General features: G+C 39.4%; 1 protein-coding gene across 2 annotated transcripts in view; it reads right to left on the bottom strand.

Moving 5' to 3' along the window:
* Positions 1 to 20,748, bottom strand: part of TGIF1 (TGFB induced factor homeobox 1) — an 83,087-nt gene extending 62,339 nt beyond the window's left edge. Inside the window, exon 1 of one of the 2 annotated variants that reach the window (XM_044065570.1) lies at positions 20,223 to 20,748. In XM_044065570.1, the coding sequence (XP_043921505.1) occupies positions 20,223 to 20,238 (16 nt within the window). In that variant the 5' untranslated portion in view covers positions 20,239 to 20,748. Of the gene's footprint in view, positions 1 to 17,956; positions 18,066 to 20,222 lie in introns of those variants that run through there. The other variant, XM_044065571.1, reaches the window with a different exon arrangement.
* Positions 20,749 to 21,177: the final 429 nt, after the last annotated feature.

Here is a 21,177-nt window from a genome sequence, read left to right as displayed (position 1 = left end):
CCAAAATGTGGTTCAGCAAGAGAGACATTCACAAGCTCACATACAAGAGGGGCCAATATGCAACTCATGTAGACTTCCTCATTAGTAAGGAATGGGCACCAGGGGAGAATCAGTGATTACAAAGTCATCCCCAGTAAAACAGATGGCCCACAGCATAAACCACTGGTTGCCACAATCAGCTTCAATCAGTAGGTCAGAGTAGGCTCCAAGGTCAGAGACCAGGTTGAAGACCAATTGCTGTGTTTTCTCTCCAGTCATCTTCCAAGGAATTACTCAGGGTTCTAGCACCTCAAGGAGAGGAGGAAACAGGTGGAGCTGAAGAACGGCAGTGCCTCAAAACAGCATGTTAGAGGACTACAGAACAGATACTTACATACCAGGCTTGGCCACATAACATGCACAAGAAAAGCTGGTGGTGGAATGCATAAGTCTAAGAAGTCATCAAGAGAAAGTGGGAGACACAAAAGACAGGCTGGGCTAGGAAGGAATACTAGTTGGCTAACAATGAGGAGAAGAAAGGAGTTGCAATAACAAAGAACAAGGCATCACAGGCACTCTACCAGATTATGGAAAGTGACTCAGTAGATGACACAAAGAAACTACATCACATTGCAAGGCAAAGACAGAAAGATAAAGGAGACAGTCAGAGACTTTCCATAAGGCATGGCAGCAACAACTTGCTCACTAGTCCAGGACATCAAAAAAAGATGGAAGAATACTTTCATCAGCTTCTGAACAAAGAAAATCACACACAGAAGCTGTACTGTCCCAGACACAACCTAATATGAGAGAAGAGGAATAGCCCACCATAGACAAAGTAAGAACAACACTAAGGAAAATGAAGTCAGGGAAAGCAGCAGGCTCAGATGAGGTCACAACACATATGATAGACGTTGGGTGAGAAAGGGGAGAAATACTCCAGAGAGTACTCATGGCAGTATGGAGAGAAAGGTGTATTCTAGAGGACTGGATAATAATTACACTAGTGCCAGTTTGCAAGAACAAAGGGGACATTCACAACTGTGAACAGTACAAAGGTATCAGACCTCTGATACACTGCATGAAAGTTCTAAAAGGGTGACTGACAAATGAAAACATAGAAGAGTAAGATAGGACAGGAGCAGTTCAGATTCAAATCAGGATGCAGCACAACTGACCCAATGTTTGCAGTGAGACTGATACTCGAGAAGAAGCTAGAAATGAGAAAAAGAGAGAGCCCAACTGGGCATTCCTAGACTTGGAGAAAAAGATATGACAAGTCCCAAGAAGGTAGAATTGGACAGTCCTGTGGTAGTCTGAAATCCCAGAAGCACTGTTAGGAGTTAGTGCAAGCTGTGTACAAGGACCCAATGACTCAAGTACATATGGTGCTCGGTCTCACAGAGGGGTTCCCAGTGGGAGTGAGTGTGCATCAGGGCTCAGCTTTGAGTCCACTGCTGTTCATACTGGTGACTAGATTAGCAAATAGGTTGGGGGAGGGGTACACATCAACAAAGTTCCTGTATGCAAATGATATAGCATTACAAGCAGACTCCGAACAAGAATTTCAGTGAAGGATAGGAGAATGGAATGCAAAACTGAAGGCACATGCAATGCAACTGGAGTACAGATAAGACAGTTATAGTGGCAGCGAATGGGAGGACAAAAATCAGAAGAAGCTGAGAAATAACCCAGTTGAAAAAATCAATCCCTATGTTGTCAGGTGGGTTGCAAACTGGCTCACAGACAACACTCAAAGCCACTCCTCGAATAGGCTTCCAATCCATGTAAACCAGAGCACCTCCATGGCCCTGTTTAAGCACAGTGTGGACGACTGGATGGAAAACTATATATTTCTGCTGGGGATTGCTCCGGCTTCTTTCCTGGACATGGGTAGTCCTTGCTAGATGATATCTCACATCTAGTATTATATTGGGATTTAATGGCTAGGCTTGTAAAGACCCTCGGGTCAATAGCCTAGTAACATCCTATGAACTGAAATAGAAAGACAGTGGTACAGGTTAACAGGTTCAAGTATCTGGGAGGGGTGGCTGACAGAAAGGAAGTCTGAATGAGGAGGTCAAAGTTAGAATTGGAGGAGCTGTAGCCAACTGGCACAGGTGTCAGGAGTATTGCATGACAGAAAAATGCCAAAGAAGTACAAACGTAAGGTGCACAAAACGGTAATGAGACCACTACTACTGTATAATACAGAAACCTGGGCAGTAAAGGCAGAGCATTTGAGGAAGCTAGAGGTAATTGAGATGAAGGACCTGAGATGGGTAGTAGGATGTACACTGTGGGAAGTACAAACGTAAGGTGTACAAAACGGTAATGAGACCACTACTACTGTATAATACAGAAACCTGGGCAGTAAAGGCAGAGCATTTGAGGAAGCTAGAGGTAATTGAGATGAAGGACCTGAGATGGGTAGTAGGATGTACACTGTGGGACAGACAAAGACATAAGGACATAATAGCAGAAGCCAAAGTAGTTCCAGTTACAGAAAAGGTCAAAGAGAACAGATTACTGTGGTTTGGACATGTGCAGAAAAGTGGAAGACAATCTGATGAACATGACATGAGAGATACAGGAAGGAGTTAAGTGGAAATGAAGGCATCCAGCAAAGAAATGGATGGACTGTGAGAGAGAAAATCTTCAACATGACTGTCAAAGAAGGTAGGAGAATGTCACTGAAGAGTGGACACCTCAGCCCCATGTAGAAAATGGGAAAAAGAGCGGATGATGGGTGGTGATGATGACCATCATTATCTTTTAAATCTAGGATTACCAAAAACCCACACAAGGAATAAGAGGTTGTAAAGTCAAAGCTTTTGCACTTGGGCACCATCACAAACTGATTTAGGAACGATTGGGCCAGAAACAGGAAGAAAGGTTTCTTTTACCCTCTGAGAAAGCATGTACTGTAGGACCAGGGTTGCCAGATGTCCCTATTTGAGTGGGCCTGTCCCGAGATCAAATAGCCCAGTCCCGGGTCCCACGCTGCCTGTTAAAATCCCAGAAAAACAGCCTCAGTTTTGTGATTTTTGATTGGCTTATATACCTGCATATGGGCCAATCATAAATCGCAAAGTGGAGCTACTTCTGTTCAATGCAAAACAGAAGGTTGTTCCACATTGAACAGAAGAGGCCCTGCTGTGTGCTTTTTGATTGCCTCATATGCCGGCGTAAGAGCCGATCAAAAATTGCAAAGTACAGCCACTTCTGTTTAATGCAGTATAGCAGACAGTTACGCATGAAAGACCTTTTTTTCACTTAGTGTGAAGGACTTTTTTTTTTTTGGTCCCTACCTGTACATTCAGAAATCTGACAACCCTGTGAAGAACAGGAATGAACAGAGGGGTTTGGTCTGGTGGATGTGGAATAACTTCCTGCAGAGGGGGAGCTTATTCCCACTGTCATTTGTAACCTTGCTGAAACAGTTACAAAACCAGTTTGACAAACGGGTCGCAGAACCCATTTGTCTGAAACAGCCTATTGCCAAAGAGAAATGGAGATTTAAACTTTCTGGAAGGGTTAAGGAACTGTCAGAGTGGAACGAATAGACAAGGTCCCTTGTGCAGTCATTCTGACTTATAGGACTGTTCTTTGTTCTGTAGGGGGGATCCTGATTTCTTTTTGGAGCTTACCTGTCATTCTTTTTTTTTTAAACATCTACTTGCAGCATTTTGCTGAGATTCTCTTTTCTTACCAAATCTGGATGATAGAGCAGAAAAACCCTTGGAAAATTTAGAGGGAGATCTGAAAAATCTGAGAGATTTCCTGTATTGGTTTACTCCACCCATAACTTCTGCAGCAGCCAGTCCCAAAACAAGCAATCTGTATCCAAAGATGAATTTAAAATGTCACGTTTTACATCTCTTGGGAAGTTCTAAGAATGCAGCCAGGAAAACCTCCTCATCACGGTACCAATGACCAGCAGCCCTGGATGGAGCATCTTCAAGGCCATAAATATACTGTAAACAATGACTTGTGACCTGAAAGAAACCAAACTGCATACTGTTCCTCAGAGGAAGGAACTGCGGATAAACTCCTCAGTTAGTCCGAATAAACTAACATATGAGCCTGACAACTCACAATTCTAAAAATTAAAAAGAGATGCAGAAGCATACACTTTCCCCCAAAAACTAACTGTTTTACCAAACTTGTCTGAATGGGAAGGATTAGAATTAAAATGCTTGGCAGCAACTTGACCGATTAAAGCTATAGCTCCTAGGTTTCACATAAATGTACAGAAATCTGAAAGACTGAGGAACTTGGCATATTTTCTTTCTAACGTGCATCAGGTTGGTTACCAGGGAAACCACACGCTGTGACAAAACATGCCCTCCAATGCTGACAGCACTTGGGGGATGGGAGGAGGTTCTGGGAATTCCAGTTGTCTTTCACAGTTGTATTTCATAGTATAATCCGAGGAACGGAGAAACCTCAATATTCAACCAATGAAAACACTGGTACATTCCGGAAACAGCCTCAGAGATGGAGAATCCTTGACATGAAATTCAAACAACATGCACTTCTTGGAGTCTGAATCATACCTCTCAACCTGGAACCCTCAAAAGTCTGGACAAAGGCCCATAAAAAGTAGGTACAACTGGCCAAAAACCGGGGTGTTGATTAACATAAAATTTGCATACATAATCATGTAACCCTACCCACTCCAGTGGAATTGCGGGATACCAACATGAAGATTGAAGTCACTAAATAATAATAAATAATGGCAGACATTTGAATTTCAGACTTTACATCCCTCAGAAAAATACATAATACACAACCTGATATTTTAGCAACTACTTTACACCGGAGCAATATTTAAAAAATCGGTCCCTATTTTTCGGACTTTGTCCCACCATTATTTTTGGCTTTGTCCAGATTTCTTATGGAGAGAGACTGAGAGGTATGTTAGCAAGTAATATCCAACCAAATAAAAACAAATGTCAGAGCCAAGCAAGCAGCTCGAACTTATAGGGAAACCATTTTTCCCCCTAACCTAATACATTCCACCACTTCACCTGCCCTTGTCAGTCAAGAGTTTGAAACCCCAGCCCCGCCTGCACCGGTGTCTCAACTACATACCACCTGGATCTGGGTTCATATTATGCATGGAGTGGGTCTGTTCAAGAATTCAGCTGCTGAAGCCATATCATAAGTGAACAGTATGCCAAACACTAAAAACGTATGTCTTGACAAACCGTAATCTCTGTGCTCACTCCCACCAAACTACAAACTTCTTGTTCTGCTACTCTATTCAGTTTGGGGGGTTCGTCATAGTGCCCAGCACCTCTTCTGCAATGAATACAAAACTCAACCTGACAAGGCTCCTCCATTAACAGCATCATTACATACATACCCATTCTTGTACATTTGCACAGTGACAGGTTCTCACTCAGTCAGATACAGCATGGATTGTCAGCCACAACATGCCCCTCTTCACCTGTGCACAATAAGAAGGAAGCGCATCATAACAGTACAGTTTCGGCACACAATTTCAATAAGAAATTTTGCAAACAGCTTTCAAAACACAAATAAAGGGACGGGTCTATATCACGAAATCGACATTTTAAAATGTCGACTCACATTTGTTCTACACGAAAATGTTGCACTCCCAACAGCCAAATCACAGATTTCTTTCCAACAGAAAGAAATCGGTTGGCCAAAAACCACCGGGGGCTGTACTCCCCACACCCCCCTAACTAAATATTCTAACTCCAAGACCGCACTACAGTTGGGGAAAGGGCAGGTGTAGCAAAACAGCCAACCGATTTCTTTCCCTCAGAAAGAAAATCGGTGATTTGGCCATTCGGGAAAGTTGGAGTTCAACATTTCCGTGGCGAACAAATGTGAGTCGACATTTTCAGATGTCGATTTCGTGATCTAGACCCTAAAAGTACAGCGCATTTAATCTTAAAGACCAGGGAGATCCCAGCAAGAGAGTCTTACCTGTTCAACGTTTTGAACCTTTTGGTTTAGGTTCATCTCTGCAGAGTTCTTCCTTGTTACCTTTACCTTTTTTCCCCATTTCTTCTCTGACATGCTGCCCCTTGCTGGTGTCCGGTAATCTGCTCACAGGTGCCATTCTATTTGTCTTAGTATAATCCTTTTTGTGCAGGTGGCCACACACACACACACACACACACACACACACACACACACACACACACACACACACACACACACACACACACACACACACACTGCAGCTTCTTACTCCACAGGAGTTGAGAAGGACTCCTTTTCCCTTTCCCAATAACAGGAGACGTTCAACATTTATAAATAATTGGATTCAGTTAAGTTTTTAACAAAAATCTTGATCTCTGACCGTTGCAGTCTTTAAATCTTTATTATTTTCTTGACAGCCATCATCCAGACTCTATATTCTTCTGTGACTGTCTGCTGTACACTAATGTGAAGTGCTTTACAACTTACTTTAAAAACTTTCTGGTGCTCTTATTTGCCTGACACTGTCAGTGTAAGCATTTTTCGTTTTTGGATGTGCACTTATGCAGTATGTTATTTTTTTTTAATCTTCTATTTTGGTGGTTGCTCAAAAGTTGAGTCAAGAAGAACCACCCTTCTCAATTATTTTGCGAGTTCACTACAGTGCAGACTGCTTGCTATAAATCTGGGCAAAAGTAGTTTTAACAACTGCCCCAGTAAACTACTCCAACTGTGACTGGAAAATATCCAGAGATTTTAGAACAAAGAATTACACTTAACCCAGCCTTCCATGCAGCCCCATTACTCCACAAATAAACCGCAAAGCAGTTCACCCTTCTACATCTAATATACCCTCTATGTACCTCTCAGCCTCCTAGGACAAGAAATATGGACAAAGCCAAAAATAATAAATATTGCTCAAGTTTAGATTGCTGCTAAAATAAAAGTTTTGTTAGCATGCATTTTCTGGCAGATATGAAGTCTGATACTCAAATGTCTGTCATTATTTAGTGACTTCAAGCTTCAATGATATGCTAGAAAACCACAGACTTTATGAGGAACAGACCAAAAATATGAAGCAAAAATCTGAACAGTTGAGAGGTATGACAAGACATGAATGCATTCATTCATACTGTCAGTTCTGAGTTTTAACTTCACCAGTTCTGTAAATCATCAGATCCCTTACTTGTTTAAAAGCAACTGTCATGTGTTCCTCCTCCTACTAGTTAATTTTTAGTTGCAGATTTTAGGTCGCCTTTAATTGCTGCTTGGCTGGTCTCTCACTCTAGTGTTGTGAAAAGTCAGGAAGGAGTTACTGGATAGCACTTTTTAGTTTTTAGATAAACCCGAAACATGGAGTGAGGAAAGCAAGTTGTGATCAGCAGGTAAATGGTGGCATTAATTTAGCTGCTGTTTGGCAGGAGCATAAACTATACTTTCGCTGTAACTGAGAAGGTAATGTGTTTTCTTGTTTTGCAGCGGACTGATCGGCCGAGATGATATTCACAAGCGCAGGTTATAATAGTACAATGTTCTCCCTCAGCAGTTTCAGGTCACTATAGAAGCAGTAAGGTAAGTAAAATGTTTTAACATATTATCCAGAACAGTAAACTCTGGTGGGAGTTCTCAGCAGACAGTGGTAACAAAAAATTGTAAAACCAGGATTTGAAGGGGACACTCGGGAATTTGTGGCACTCCATTATTTTGCCCTCAAAAATGGGAAATACTGAGGAATTCAGTATGGTCGAGAGGTATGGTCCAAATCAGAACAGAAAACCATGCAACTGCCCATCACATTCCACTCCAGATTCAATTTCTTGAATCTCTTCAGGAAAAAGCAGAATCACTTTTTCTCCAACCAGAAACCAACTCAAAAAGAAGGGTTAATAGCCTGCACAAGACCCGGAGCCACACTTAAACTACTCCTACCTAGTGAAACTGGATCAGTACAAACTGTTTAGTTTTCTGTTCCTTTTTGACAGGAGAGTTGGGACAAACAGGAATTATAACGACAGCAACAGCTTCCCCAGAGATGGGCACAATAATCTAGTTAAGCAGCAGCATCTTTCCTAAGCCTTCTCCCAACACTGACAAAAGTGGCTCTTCCTTGCCCCTGAGGGGAATCCCAACAGCTGCAGAGGATGTGGCTGCATGGGCAACACCACAGAGATCTAGGGCAAAAATGGGTGGTATGAGGAACCATCTATGGCTACAGCAGAGTCACCCACAAATGGCCGAAACAAACTGCTAGACTGCTGTGGTGGCAAAGGCTGTTTAGTTTGCTTTTTCTTTTTGGGACTGGAAGAAGGACTAACTTGGGACCAGCATTTTGTTCCATGGTCAAGCTGAAAATGGTGCTCCTTTTCCCGGTAACCTAAGCAGCAGAAGTTGGTAAAATTTGAAAAGAAGTATAAAGTAATTTCCCCCCAATAAAAACAGTAGAAAGCACTCAAATATGTTTTTCCAGTCGTAAAAAGCAATTTAAAACATAATTTCTATACAGAAAAAAATGTGGGTATAGTGTTTAATTGTCAAACACAGAAGTGCACACCTGTTTAAAAGTAAAGCAAATTTGTGCGACAGTCAATAAACACACATATTCCTAGCTTAAAATGTACTTTCCCACATGGGAAAGTAATTAAAACATTAGAGATAAGATGTGGAACATTCTTCCCCAAAGGGAAGTATATGCCCAGCAGCAGAACAGCACAAGCCAACAGGTGATCCTATGAAGACCGGACAGGAGTGCTTTCTTCAGCGGCAGGAAGCTGACTAACTGTTTGGGCATATGGAAAGTGCCTTGAAGCTGGACGGCTATTAATATTCTATGCAGGAGATAACCCATATAACTTAGGCTGCTGCAGCAGGGATCAATATGAACACATGAAAGAAAAGACGAAACAGAGATGCACACTTTTCAGGGAGCAAGTTTATGGAAAAATCAATGTGGAATTGAGAGACCACATAAGATATATACCAGCCTCTCTCGTGGAAATGAATTTCCTGTTTTACAGGAAATCACATATTTCATTGCTATGTTAAGGAACATTTGCTTAATACTCTAGCAAAAGTTATGTTCCTTGGCTAATACACCTATTTCCTTGTACAACATATACCAAACTACCCATTTCCTTATACATCATCTACCGTTATGCTTTGTAACTTATTATGTTTTTGGGAGTGTAACAAGTTAGCAAATTTTAAAAAATGCCCTGCAAGAGTACTTGGTCTGAAATCATTCTATGCAGCACAACTTATAAACAAAGGTATGGCATTTAGATCCATGGAAGTCATTGTTCCACTGTGCTTGGCATTCATCAGACCCATCACAGAGTACAATGCCCCTTTTGGTATGTACCTAACCAGGTATATCCAACAAATGGAATGTCCACAAAGGTTCCTCACTAAAAGAATACATGGGGTAAGTAACATGTCCTATGCATACCACCTCAAGGCCCTATCCTTGTATTCTGTATCCTACAGGATGTTGAGGGGAGGATCTATGCTTGGTATACAAGGCATTGTCACATCAGAGCCACTCTGATGGACCTCCTGCATATCCACAAAACAGCACCAGATACCTGTTACAAAGATTTAAATTTTGCCTGCGACATAAATAGGATATACTGGGGAGAGGGAAAGAAGTATTTAGTCCAGAGACTACCCCTTCTCTGGGACAGACTCCCCAACCATGTGAAGCAGAGTTCCTCCCCAAACCAATTCAAGTGTAACTTGGACAACTGGATGGAGAACAGAATATTCACCCCTGGTTTGGCACCAACATCTCTAATAGACAGAGGCAGCCTGTAAATGATTCATCTCCCAAGACCCTGCCTATAAAATATTTTGCCTCCCAAGTCCCTGCTTACACTTATCAAGGGTACCAGAAATTGTCAGAGATTTGGGTGCACAGCTAGGCTTAAATGGTCCTTGTCGTTGTTAACTTAGTAAACGCCTATGAACCTATTAATCTAAATGTAGGTGGAGCAGATGTGAATTGCCTAGACATAGCAAGTCCTCACAAAGTTTAATGCTACTGGCTGCAGAAATAAAATTAAAAAAAATAAAATAAAACAAAAAACAATTACTAGAAAATGCTAGCAACATCTAAACCCACTGTAACAGAAGTGCAATAGAAATATTGTATAGGAGATAAAGGAACTGGAGGTGGGAACTTTAGAAAGGAGAAGGAACAAGTTACATAGAAACAAAATAGAATATGTGGGATCAGTAGATGCAGAACAATGTAGAGGAGGAGAAGAAGTGGTTTATGGGAAGGCAGGAATTGATGATAGTGTAAATGAGAATAGTTACAAAAATACTATATACATATAAAACATACAAACACACACATTTACATATATATTTACAATTATATTCTGCGTGAAAATATTTGCATTCTTTTCTATTAATGCAGGTGTACCCTTGTCATTATGAAGAGTGGCAATTTAATAAAAGAGGTTAAAAATTATACATATATACACCTTTATATTCTGCTTGTTGTATATACACTAGTTTTTCTCACCAGGCCGGAGCTAAAAATATTTCTAATTTAACAAATAAATAAATGCATAAATAAAAAGGAGTTCAAAAATGCCTGGGCAGATGGGGAAGGCAGGTACAGTATCAGCTGCAGCACTTGAACAGACCTGAGAGTCCAAAAGTCATTTTGTCACCATTTGTTGCAATTACAGGCAAAGGTATGTGATGTAAGAAATGGGTTAAGTAATGCACAAATCTTTGTTCCCAGAATGATTGAAGAAAGGCAGTGGCATCAGTGTGTTCCACGCTGAGCAGTGCAGTTGGATTACATGGTTAAAAACTCCCAAGAGGTGGTGAGGTACCAATCTCACAATGTATCGGAATCTTAAAAAGGCTTACTGTGGACCAGCAAAGGCAATCCCTTAAAAGTCCTTAACCAGTGTCGGCATTAAACTGGTATGAACTACAAAAAGGGCCTAACCTTAATTTTTCTTTCTGCATCGTCTGCTTTTGATGGAATAAGGTAAAGAGGAAAGGATTCACTGTGGTGAAAGGTTTACTACAGAGACTGAAAATGAACATACAAGTAAAGCAAAGTCAAAGACCAGGCCTACTGTTGTCACAAAGAATCTTACATGAACCAAGTCCTCCCTTACTCCACAAATATTTCATAGTTCTTCAACAGCAACACTTTTTGTTAACAGAAGTTTTAAAATTCCAAACTGCCAAAAGAAACCGTTCATCCAAACTGAAAACAACTGCCAAACAAACAAACATCATCTCCCGGTCTCAGTCAAGTTTCCACTCTGGTGTTCTCAGATGTGACAGAAAGAGAATTAAAGATGGACCATAATGTTGCTAGATTCACAAAACAACTTTATCAACTTATCCAAAATGTTAAAAACATTAAACCCCATTTTAACCAGGGTAACCCAGATTATCAGGGATGAAGCAGTCTTCAAGTGCAACTGTACTTCAGTAACAAAATATTTAAAATGGATCCTTAACAGTAGCTTGTTTTGCACCAAAGCATCAACACTCAACACCTCACATTACTGTCATTATTGTATACAGGTCTATCCATCAACTTCTACATAGCAGAAGTTTAGAATACACGGCTCTCTCCAAAACCAGACACAGACTGGTACAATCAGAGGTTGAAAAATACTGTACAATTTAGTGAAGCTCACACACTGGAGTGGAGTTCATTATTATGCAGTTTTCCTTCAAATGTTCAGTTTTCCTTTCACATGGTTTCTCTCCTACCCCATAAAAGACAATACAATACTGAGAAACTGAAAAGTATTTATGGATATGGACAGGAAGATACAAACAATAAAAATGTTTTAGTCCCTTTAGTCTATTACGGATCGGGCATACTTTTATCAACCCAAGGAGCCTAGAAACACATTTTTACAGTTAGAAACTGCAGTTTGCGTATGTTCTGCAGTACTTCATTACAAATTAAATCAAAAGTGGAAATACAAAAAACTAAATTTCCTTATTTGTTTAGCTTTTTACTTTACTGTGTACATATGCCTTTGAGGTGCACAAACCTGACTCTATTGTACTGCATCACAAAGTTTACCTTGAAGTCATATAAATTACAGAATTAGACTAAACTTGATACAAGTACAAAACACACATTGGTAATCATGCACAGAAACAACCTGCACTCATTAAAATTGTATTAAAACAGAAACACTTATTTGTTTCTTGATTTTAAGTGTGACTGTTACAAATGTTTATCACATTCTGATTAAAAAAACAAAACAGACTACCTCAGTGCATATCTCTTCTCAAGGCCAACTCAAAGTGGCATTTATAACAACTATGGTAAGTATGACCAAGACATTTGGGAACCCCTCCCTTTCATCACCAAATCCCAAAGAATCTTTAAACACCCAGTATCATAAAAGGAACCTGAAATGAACCTTAACTTGAGTGACTGTTGTGAGGACAGAAAGTATAAAACTTGTAGTGCGTTAATCTGGCAATTACAGTTGGATGCTTGCACCAGGCCAAGTCTGAATGATCACTTATCTATTTTACCGGCCTTAAAAATGAGGACAAAGATATAACAAAGAACTGGAATGTATTGGCTGTTGTTATGTCTGTATCCTTGTACATATACAAAGAGATGTGCATTTTTGGGTGTATATACTTGTATACAATTACATATAATTTTAAGGTAATATAATATATAGAATAATTTATTAATAATTAATAGTAATTTTATATCAATTTATATTAATTTAACATGGTGGGTGTATAAAAGAGAAAACGCCACTTAGGGGTGGATTTTATAAGAGGATTCTTTAAAAGAAGTTGGTGGGTGTAGATTTTAATTAAGTATAGATCATGATATCAATTAAGATTGTGGACCAATGGGGTTTAGCATGGATTGCAATAAAAAGGAAAGCGGTTAGTTATTCTGAAGAAGTTTCATGGTTCTGAAATGAAAGCGTTAAATCTATGGTATTGTGACAACAAATCGTTTTTTATACTTTTGGATTGTTCCATTGTGTGCAAAGGACAGACCTTTATTGACCGAGTGACTGCCAGTTGCTTTTTGGTTTCATAGTTTTGGTGTGTATTCAGCAGATTCGTCTATTTGTGTACTGGATTGATAGAAGAGTTGGCTAAGGAAGTTAAAGAGGGTAGGCAAAATAGATTTTGCCCTATAACAGGGATGGACAGCGTGGTGGTAGATGGGTCAATCGGGCCAAGTACTGATATTGCACCTGTAAGTAAGAATTATGAGTCTTCCTTTACCACTGATTTTAGTGGGGACGCAACTGTTATTAGAGACATTTTGAATAACGAATGGGGTAAATTCTCCCAGTTGTCTGACATTAAAGGAGTTAAGGATACTTCCTCATTTGTACTTTTAGAAATGGTCTGGATATTAAAAATTTGATAGAAACTTTCCAAATAGGACTAATCGTTATAAATTAGGGACATAAAAATGTGGTAGATGCCTCCAGTGTCCTCTGATAGCACAAGGTGAAGTGGCGACTGTAGAAACACGTAGCAAATGCATAGCCGACCAGCCATTCCTCATATGAATCTATGGATCTGGTATATAGCCAAGTGTGGGTCCTGTCCCGCTTTTTATATTGGCAAAATGGAGAGAAAGCTGAAGAGACGGATATATGATCACACTGGTGACATTCGTAACCAAAATGTTAACAATGCCCTATATGAAAACACACTTTAGTTTGTGATCAGGCTGTTTTTCTTTTTACATGTTAGAAGAAATTCCCTGTGATGTGAGAGGTGGTCAATGGAAGACATGAATACAGTGAGTTACATTGGCAGGTTATCCTTGAAGCCTACAGGGAACCTGGATTAAAATGAGAACGTCTCCCTTTTACCTGTCCTGAAGTTAAGGGCAGCAAGATTGTAATGTGCAGATTATGCAATATTTATACAAGTTTTTAAAAAAAATAGTTTTTACAAACTTAAAATTATTATAAATTTTACATAGTAATAATAAGGTTTATGGTTACAGTTTTATACACGTTTTTAAATGAGGACACGACAGTTTACTTTAGTGCTGTGTTTGCATGGAGACTAATATGCTTCTTTTTGTTCTCTCTCATGTTCCTTAAGTTGTTAATAGCTTTGAGTTTACTAATTATTTAATTTGATTGTACATATAAATAGGGGTGTGATTTTAGTTCCGGTGTTCATTTCTGATGAAATGTTTTGTCAAAAACGTACATAATAAACTAGTGGAGTTAAATACCAGAAGTGCCTGCCTTTTATTCGTTTGGAATTATTTGTGGCTTTAAATCTACTGGAGTTGTTTGAATCCTCAGTCTTTGGTGTATTCTGAGTATTAATGAGGGTACCCCTATCTGATTCACATTTACTAAATATTAAAAAAAGTGTCACTACCTCTGTTAGAGAAAACCTCAGCTCACCATACTGTACAGACAATACAGCACTACAAAATATACTTACAAAGCCACTCTGATAAGGAATTTTGGGAAGGTAAGTTTTTAGATCTTGGGAAAAGACTTCAGAGGGACCAAAGGAACTTCAAATAAAAAAAAAAAAAGAGTATCTTTGAAGACGACACAAAGACCTGACAAGGAGTTCAAGGTGTTATGAAACAGGGACAGCACTTCATAAACTATTTTATGTCAACTTATATTTAAGAAATGCAAAGTACTACACTTTTAAAAGGAAACAAAGACTACAACTTAGAAGAGGAAATTAAAGCCCTGTCAACATCAGAAGTGAAAGTCCCCTTTGAGGTAAAAGTACAAAAATCAATGAAAACAATCTGAAAAGTTGGGAGGATTCTGGTCTGCTCAGACAAGCACTATCATAACAAACAGCAAAGTTGTTATTCTGCACAGATGGCTTCTTTAAGCTACTTTTTAAAGACATCTGAACTACAAGGGAAATGATAAATGCAGCACACAAATACAGACACAACCTAAAACTTGGTGCACTAAGTACCTGGAGAAAACCCCCCACATAGAGAGACTAGAACACGCAAATTCCAGTTTGTGAATGAAGAAGACAGGGTTGAATCCTGGACCTTGAAGCTCTGCAGCAGATCCTTCCATTGAGCTACAACTGCTTTTTGTGTGGATGGGGCTAGAGCTGCACAACTATAATGTGAACCCGATCTGGCTAACAATTATGATTTTGAACAAAAAGGTCTCAAGACAGCTAAAGAGTTCACAAAAAGTGTTCTGGCACACTCCTGCTACTATATTATAGTGCACAAATATACACACACTAACACCACTATTTCTCAGGGAAAAATAATACTTAAGGGACATTACAAACTTGATCTTTAAAAGCAAAGCCCACAGAACTGCACATTAATTAATTGATCACTGATTGTTCAACCATAAGCTTGAGAGATGCACCCATGAGGCTGTGTTCCAGTCTGGATACTATTTGGGGAGGGGACAAAGCAGACAGAGACACTGCAGAAATAGAAAAAGACTTAAAATGGACACCACAGTTAGTGAAGGGAATTATGGTAGGTGTGCAGCTCGGGAGGAAGGGTGGGGGATGTGGGTGCCATGTCCACATAACTAGAGTCAAAACTAAGTACAGGCTTCTAGAAAAATGCAACAGGTTACAACATCTAACCTGACAATGGAACTCACGACCATAAAAAGCTTTAAAATGGCATAGGACAGACAAAAATCACAACTGAAATGAAATGCACATATGTAGTAGTAGCAATAGGAAGCAAACAGCCATAGCATACAGGGACAGATTCCAAAAGAGCTGCTCTGCCTACTTCAGTCTAAGACCTACGCATAAACATTACACCAGGGACCAGATTCCAAAAGATCTGCTATCAGTGTAAGTGACCTACTTTGGTGTAAAAAGAGTATATAAAACATGCTTACAGTGTGTGTGTGTGTGTGTGTGTGTGTGTGTTTGGGGTGGGGTGGGGGCAGATTCCAAAACTTGCTGTCAACTTTGGAATCTGGCCCACAGACTTAAGAAGTGGTCTCTTTCTGGTGTACATACTTGTAAAATAAAAAATGTTTCTAATAAGTTGTTTCACTTTCTGTTTTACACACTCTGCTTTGTAGAATCCTTTATGTCTGATGACCCCATTACTTACAGTAATGTGAAAACTTGTTTTACGCACTTCCTCTGTATTTAATAAAACTTAACTTTACATAAGTTGTGCTCTGCATCCATGTAATGTCAGAAATGGAGCCACCTCGATCATGGCATCATTTCAGTCCACAAATGGCTTAATAAAATTTAAATCAACCCTTTTGAAAAAGGGGAGAGCTGATGATTCAGAGTCAAGATAGAAGACCCCCCCCCCCCCAAGAAGATTCAAGGGACTACTTTTTACAGATGATGGCACAGTCAAAAATAGAAATATTCAAGATGATACAAGACATTGTTTAAAAGAGCATGGGGGATGCTACAGGGCACTGTAACAACTTACATACTGAGCAGGGCACTAGACCATCTAACCTGACAATGGTTCTCTTCCTTAATATTAGACATGCACTCATAAAAAGTGTCGTAAATGCCTGCAGTGCTTTACAAATTAGACACACTACACTAGTAAACCGAATCAAAAGGCTAGGCATGACTACTGCATTTCTGTATAACACAGAAAATAACCTGTGATCAAGCATAAATCTAAATTGGAGTAGAATCACTTTTGTTAGCGTCTTACATTCATCAGTGCTTATTACACTGCCTTTAATGACAAAAAGCAGGTCAAGATTTTACATACCAAGCACTGTGTGCCCTTTTCTAATTTGGAAATCCCCAAAGTGTATATGCATGTTCTCACATGTTAAAAGCAGCAGCCTTCATGACTGTCTAAATAACTGTCTGAAATATAATATAATGGAAACCAGAATTAAGTTTCTTTTTCTCTGCAAAAATGTAACACTCCAGAAGCCTGACTACAGTATCTAAACTACATATGCAATGTAAAATAGCTACACTGACAAACTCAATCACACATTATTAAAAAAAAAAAAAAAAGTAGCAGACACAGCAAGACTAAGGAAAATGTGCAAGGTTAAGTCCAAACACCAGTTCAGAAATGCAGTAAAAGACCACCTAAGCAATACAAGACTATGTCAGTGTAATCATCCCCCAGATTCCTCTCTGCCAACCTGCCTCCCTCCCTTCTCAAATACCTGTGTCACCCTGCTTCCTTCCTCTTCCACTGTTTCTCTAAATTACTCCTACTTGTTATAATTTCTCTACCTTGTACCTGCATTTTACTATAGACACAAACAGAAATGATTGTGCCCAACTAGTTCTTTCCCACTGCTACCATTCAGCTGAACTTATGATGAAGAATGTAAATGTTTCTATTTGTTTACCTTTTACTCTGTACTGTACTAGGTGTACTTTGCTGATTTTTTAGAATCTATTTGCAATCTCGTTTTAAACTCAGCATAATTTTTCTCTACTTGTAACTTTGTTTAAATAGCTATGTTTTATGTCAATGTTATTCATTTGAGTGCCTACATATTTGTGGAGCTTTTCTCCCCCAGATCTCCACTAAAAAAAGGCTCCGACCAAGCTAGACTAACCCAGTCAACAAATAAATACATACATTTTTACAGGTTCTGTGTTACTAGCATTTGAATTTCATCTTCCAGGTCATATACTTAATGCAGACCTATCAGAAGGCTTGAAAACATTTTAAAACTAGAACTACTTACATGTACTACAGTGTCCTGTCTACATCCCAGTTACTTAGGAGAGAAGCAACTTGCTTGTTTAATGAAAACAGTTTTTTTGGGGGGAATGGAATTGATTGTCTTGCTAGTATTAAATTGTGGGCTGCGGGTAGGGTCTGGACCTTAAAAAGTTGTTAAGTCTTCAGTCCTTGACTCGCCCGCCCACTGTGCAATGATTCTTTTCCAGAATTCCCCTTGAGTGAATTATGAGGAAAAATATGCAAATTTACATGGTCTTTTACACAAAATGGTTTCCTTTATAAGCTGCTAAGACAGAAAGAAGCAATGCAAAAAGACGGACAATATAAAAAAAGTGTCTAAATTACCTGTACTTAGAGGAAGTTGGTGAAGCAAACTGACATTGTGCAAAATATTAAGTCACCTGGTTTGCTTGTAGTTCCAAGGCAAGGGAGGAGTTTGCAACTACAGTTTCACTGTTTTGTGCAGCTGCTTTCACAAACTTTTTGCAGAACTATAGTCAATGACAGTGTGCTTAAGCCCCCACCACCACGCTGTATAAATATATAAAAAATCTACAGATCAACAAATGTAGGGCAGATGTCCTAGTGAGCAAGACAACACATGCTTAACCCCTCCCCCAAAACATGACCATGACTCCAGACTGCCAGTTTGTTGTCACAGGTGCTTCAAGCAACACAACCAAGTCGATTAAGGCTGTTATTCTACCTTCAACAAAATGTTTTCTTTGATGTGATGCTTGAAGCAACGAGTTACACATTAATCCGAAATCGTTCTCTGAATGTTTCTCATTAACTCAAGAAGCATTACTTCACAATTTAGAGGGATGTCAACAAGTTTTACCAACCAACTGAAAGCAGAGCCCTCAACTGTCCATCTCCAAAAATGGGGAACAAAAGTGTGCAAGAATAACAGCCTGACAACTTTCATCTAGAAAGCTCGCAGGATGACTAAAATTACTTATATAACCATCCTCAAGTAAATGTGACCTAGAAATATAAAAATTGTTAACACCAAGTGAGTGACAAACCCTTTCAAAAGTGGATCTGCGAGGACCGTGGACTTTTCAAGACCCAAAATGAAGAAAATACTCAGTCATAACGAGATACACTTGAGAAGTATGACTGAAATAAAGACTTGTGTAAATGCAATTCAAATCTTATCTACGTATGCATGTATAAATAAGTCGAAGGCACGTTTCTAGTACTGACAAAGAACAAGGCTATATCCCCTTTAAGTGCTCTTGCTAGACCTTCACATGTCAAAACTTGTAGCACAGTCAGAAGTCCAAGGGGCTACAAAAAAGGTGGTCTTGGTTTTCGCTCCATCTAGGGTCAGCTGTCCTAACATTTTTTTTAAATCTGGAAATATACACTCAGAACGGCAACAGAATGCATTAAAGTATTACGTTTCAGAAAAAAAAATAAAGAAACGTGGAATGTGCGCAGAAAATAAAGAAACTGGAATGTGCACAGAATTGTATAGTTTGGCAAAGCAAAACTGAGGCCAATCGGGGGAAAATGTGCTAAATGAAGCCCATTTTCCAGTTTTCACACATTCTAGGTGACCAGTGAGGAATAAAAGGGCCTGCCCACACACAGAGACTAGCGTTTTGTATCGTTAGGCATTTCTTAAACTTTTACAAGAGTAGGAAATACAATGTTATCAACTGCAACATTTACTTCGTGGTTATGGTGGCGCAAATCTTTGAACAGCTGCAATCCCACAACACAGACTCATAAAACAAAGGAAGAATAAAAAAAATCACAGGAAACGAGGCAAACACACTATTTTATTACTTTTCCAAAAACAAAGCCACTAGCTAACAGAAGAGGCTAGTCCGGGAAAAAGGAACAAGCTGTTTGCTTCCCGAAGAGGGAGGGTCAGAACAGTGTGGCTAATGCCATACAGTTCACAAAGAAAACCTTCGTACCGCTGCAGGCGGATCACGTTATGATGAAGTAACTGTTAACAGAAAATTACTAGCAGCAGGTGTGACTACCTTCAACTGACTCCATGTGGAAACTATGAAGCAATGCTAAAAGAGTACAGTTAAATTTTGTGGTTAATGGAATCAGAAACACGTGAAACAAATTGCTACCCCCTGTTAGCAGACAGTAAATATTAGGGAATGCAGCAAACTCCTGATCAGAATACGATGTAAATGTGTGAAAGAGAAGTTTAAAAAGTTCCACCGCCTCAATGATACTTCTGCTGTGTTTGCAAACGTCTCTTAGATACTAAATAACTGTACCAGACAAGAAAATGCGAATTCCACGTGTTCCTGTTAGAGAAAGAGGCACATTAAAAAAAAGTTTATTGAAGCAACGCCAAAAAGTTGTTTCGAGTTTCTGACAGCCTGCTGTTAACACGGATGTAGACCCAGGCGTGTACAAACACCACTTTTGTCTTGTTTTACCTAAAACTTCCGATGTTGCCAATCCCACAGCAAGTAACACCAACATCTACCCAAATCACTGTTAAACTACGTTATTTAAAAATTTCACCCCAGAACAACCTAACTCTTTAATTTAAATTAAACAGAGCACCGCTTGACTGGGGGAAACGTGGTGTTTTATAAAAACAAACAAAAAAAAAATAAAAGACTCGTACCTTTTCTGGCTTTCATTGTTAACAACGCAACACTCCTTTCAAAACGAAGACTTGCACAAAAGAACCGTTTTCTCGTTTTAGTATTTGCAGTATTCCCAAATTTGTTGATTTTTTATATAAAAAACTCTGCTTGATGACACACCGCTTAGCACAGATTTCCGTCGAGCCTCTGTCTTCGTTTTCCTAAAATAATTTTTTTGTTATACCTCGCTGTCTCCTTTGTGCCAACGTGCTAGCAGTGGTCTGAAACAAAAGGTGAGTCCATTGTGTGTGCATGTACCTGAGAGATAGCCTCGCCCCCGGCCACTGGGTTTCTTGTTGCACTCCAGCGCAATGTTTGATGATTAAACTGCTTGACAGCTTTCTTTGACAGCTGCTTGACTCAGGCTCTTAGACCCACCCCCCGACTAAAGACAAACGTCTCTTGACACACACATGTGCGCTGCCAACCTCATTCAAATAAACCCTCTCTCATACACGCATACTGCTTGTCACAGTTGCTGGGAACAAACGCTAAATGTCAATCAGTCGCCTAACAATTGCAGCTATTTCAAAGGGGATCACAGTTTTTATTCTTTATCTGTGTGGGAAGGACCTTCAACACAATTAAACACTTTTAATAGCACTCTAGTTTATAGTGAGTAGTTTTTTCTGGTGTGTTATGTATTGCACGTAATTGGCTCCGTACTGTTTTTGTATGACTGTCATCTTTTTGTATGCGGGTTGAAATAAAGCCGCTTTGACACCAAGGTTCGCGGGTGAGCACCCGGCGACGTAACTTACTTTTATGTGGAAAGCCTGTAATTAAACCCCGACCGTCACCTTTTTGAGACAGTTTACATTCGTTATCCTAAATTCATTTTTGGAAGGGGGCTTTTGAATAAACTATTTGGAAGAGAAATGTTTTTTTCTGTTGCAAGGCGACAAGAATGTAAACGAATTAACTTCTGAGTGA

The sequence above is a fragment of the Protopterus annectens genome, chromosome 3.part0 (assembly GCF_019279795.1).
Source record: "Protopterus annectens isolate FY-2018-M chromosome 3.part0, PAN1.0, whole genome shotgun sequence".
NCBI lineage: Eukaryota > Metazoa > Chordata > Ceratodontiformes > Protopteridae > Protopterus > Protopterus annectens.
The sequence above is the reverse complement of the archived record's forward strand: the minus strand, read 5'-3'. Positions and strand labels throughout refer to the sequence as shown.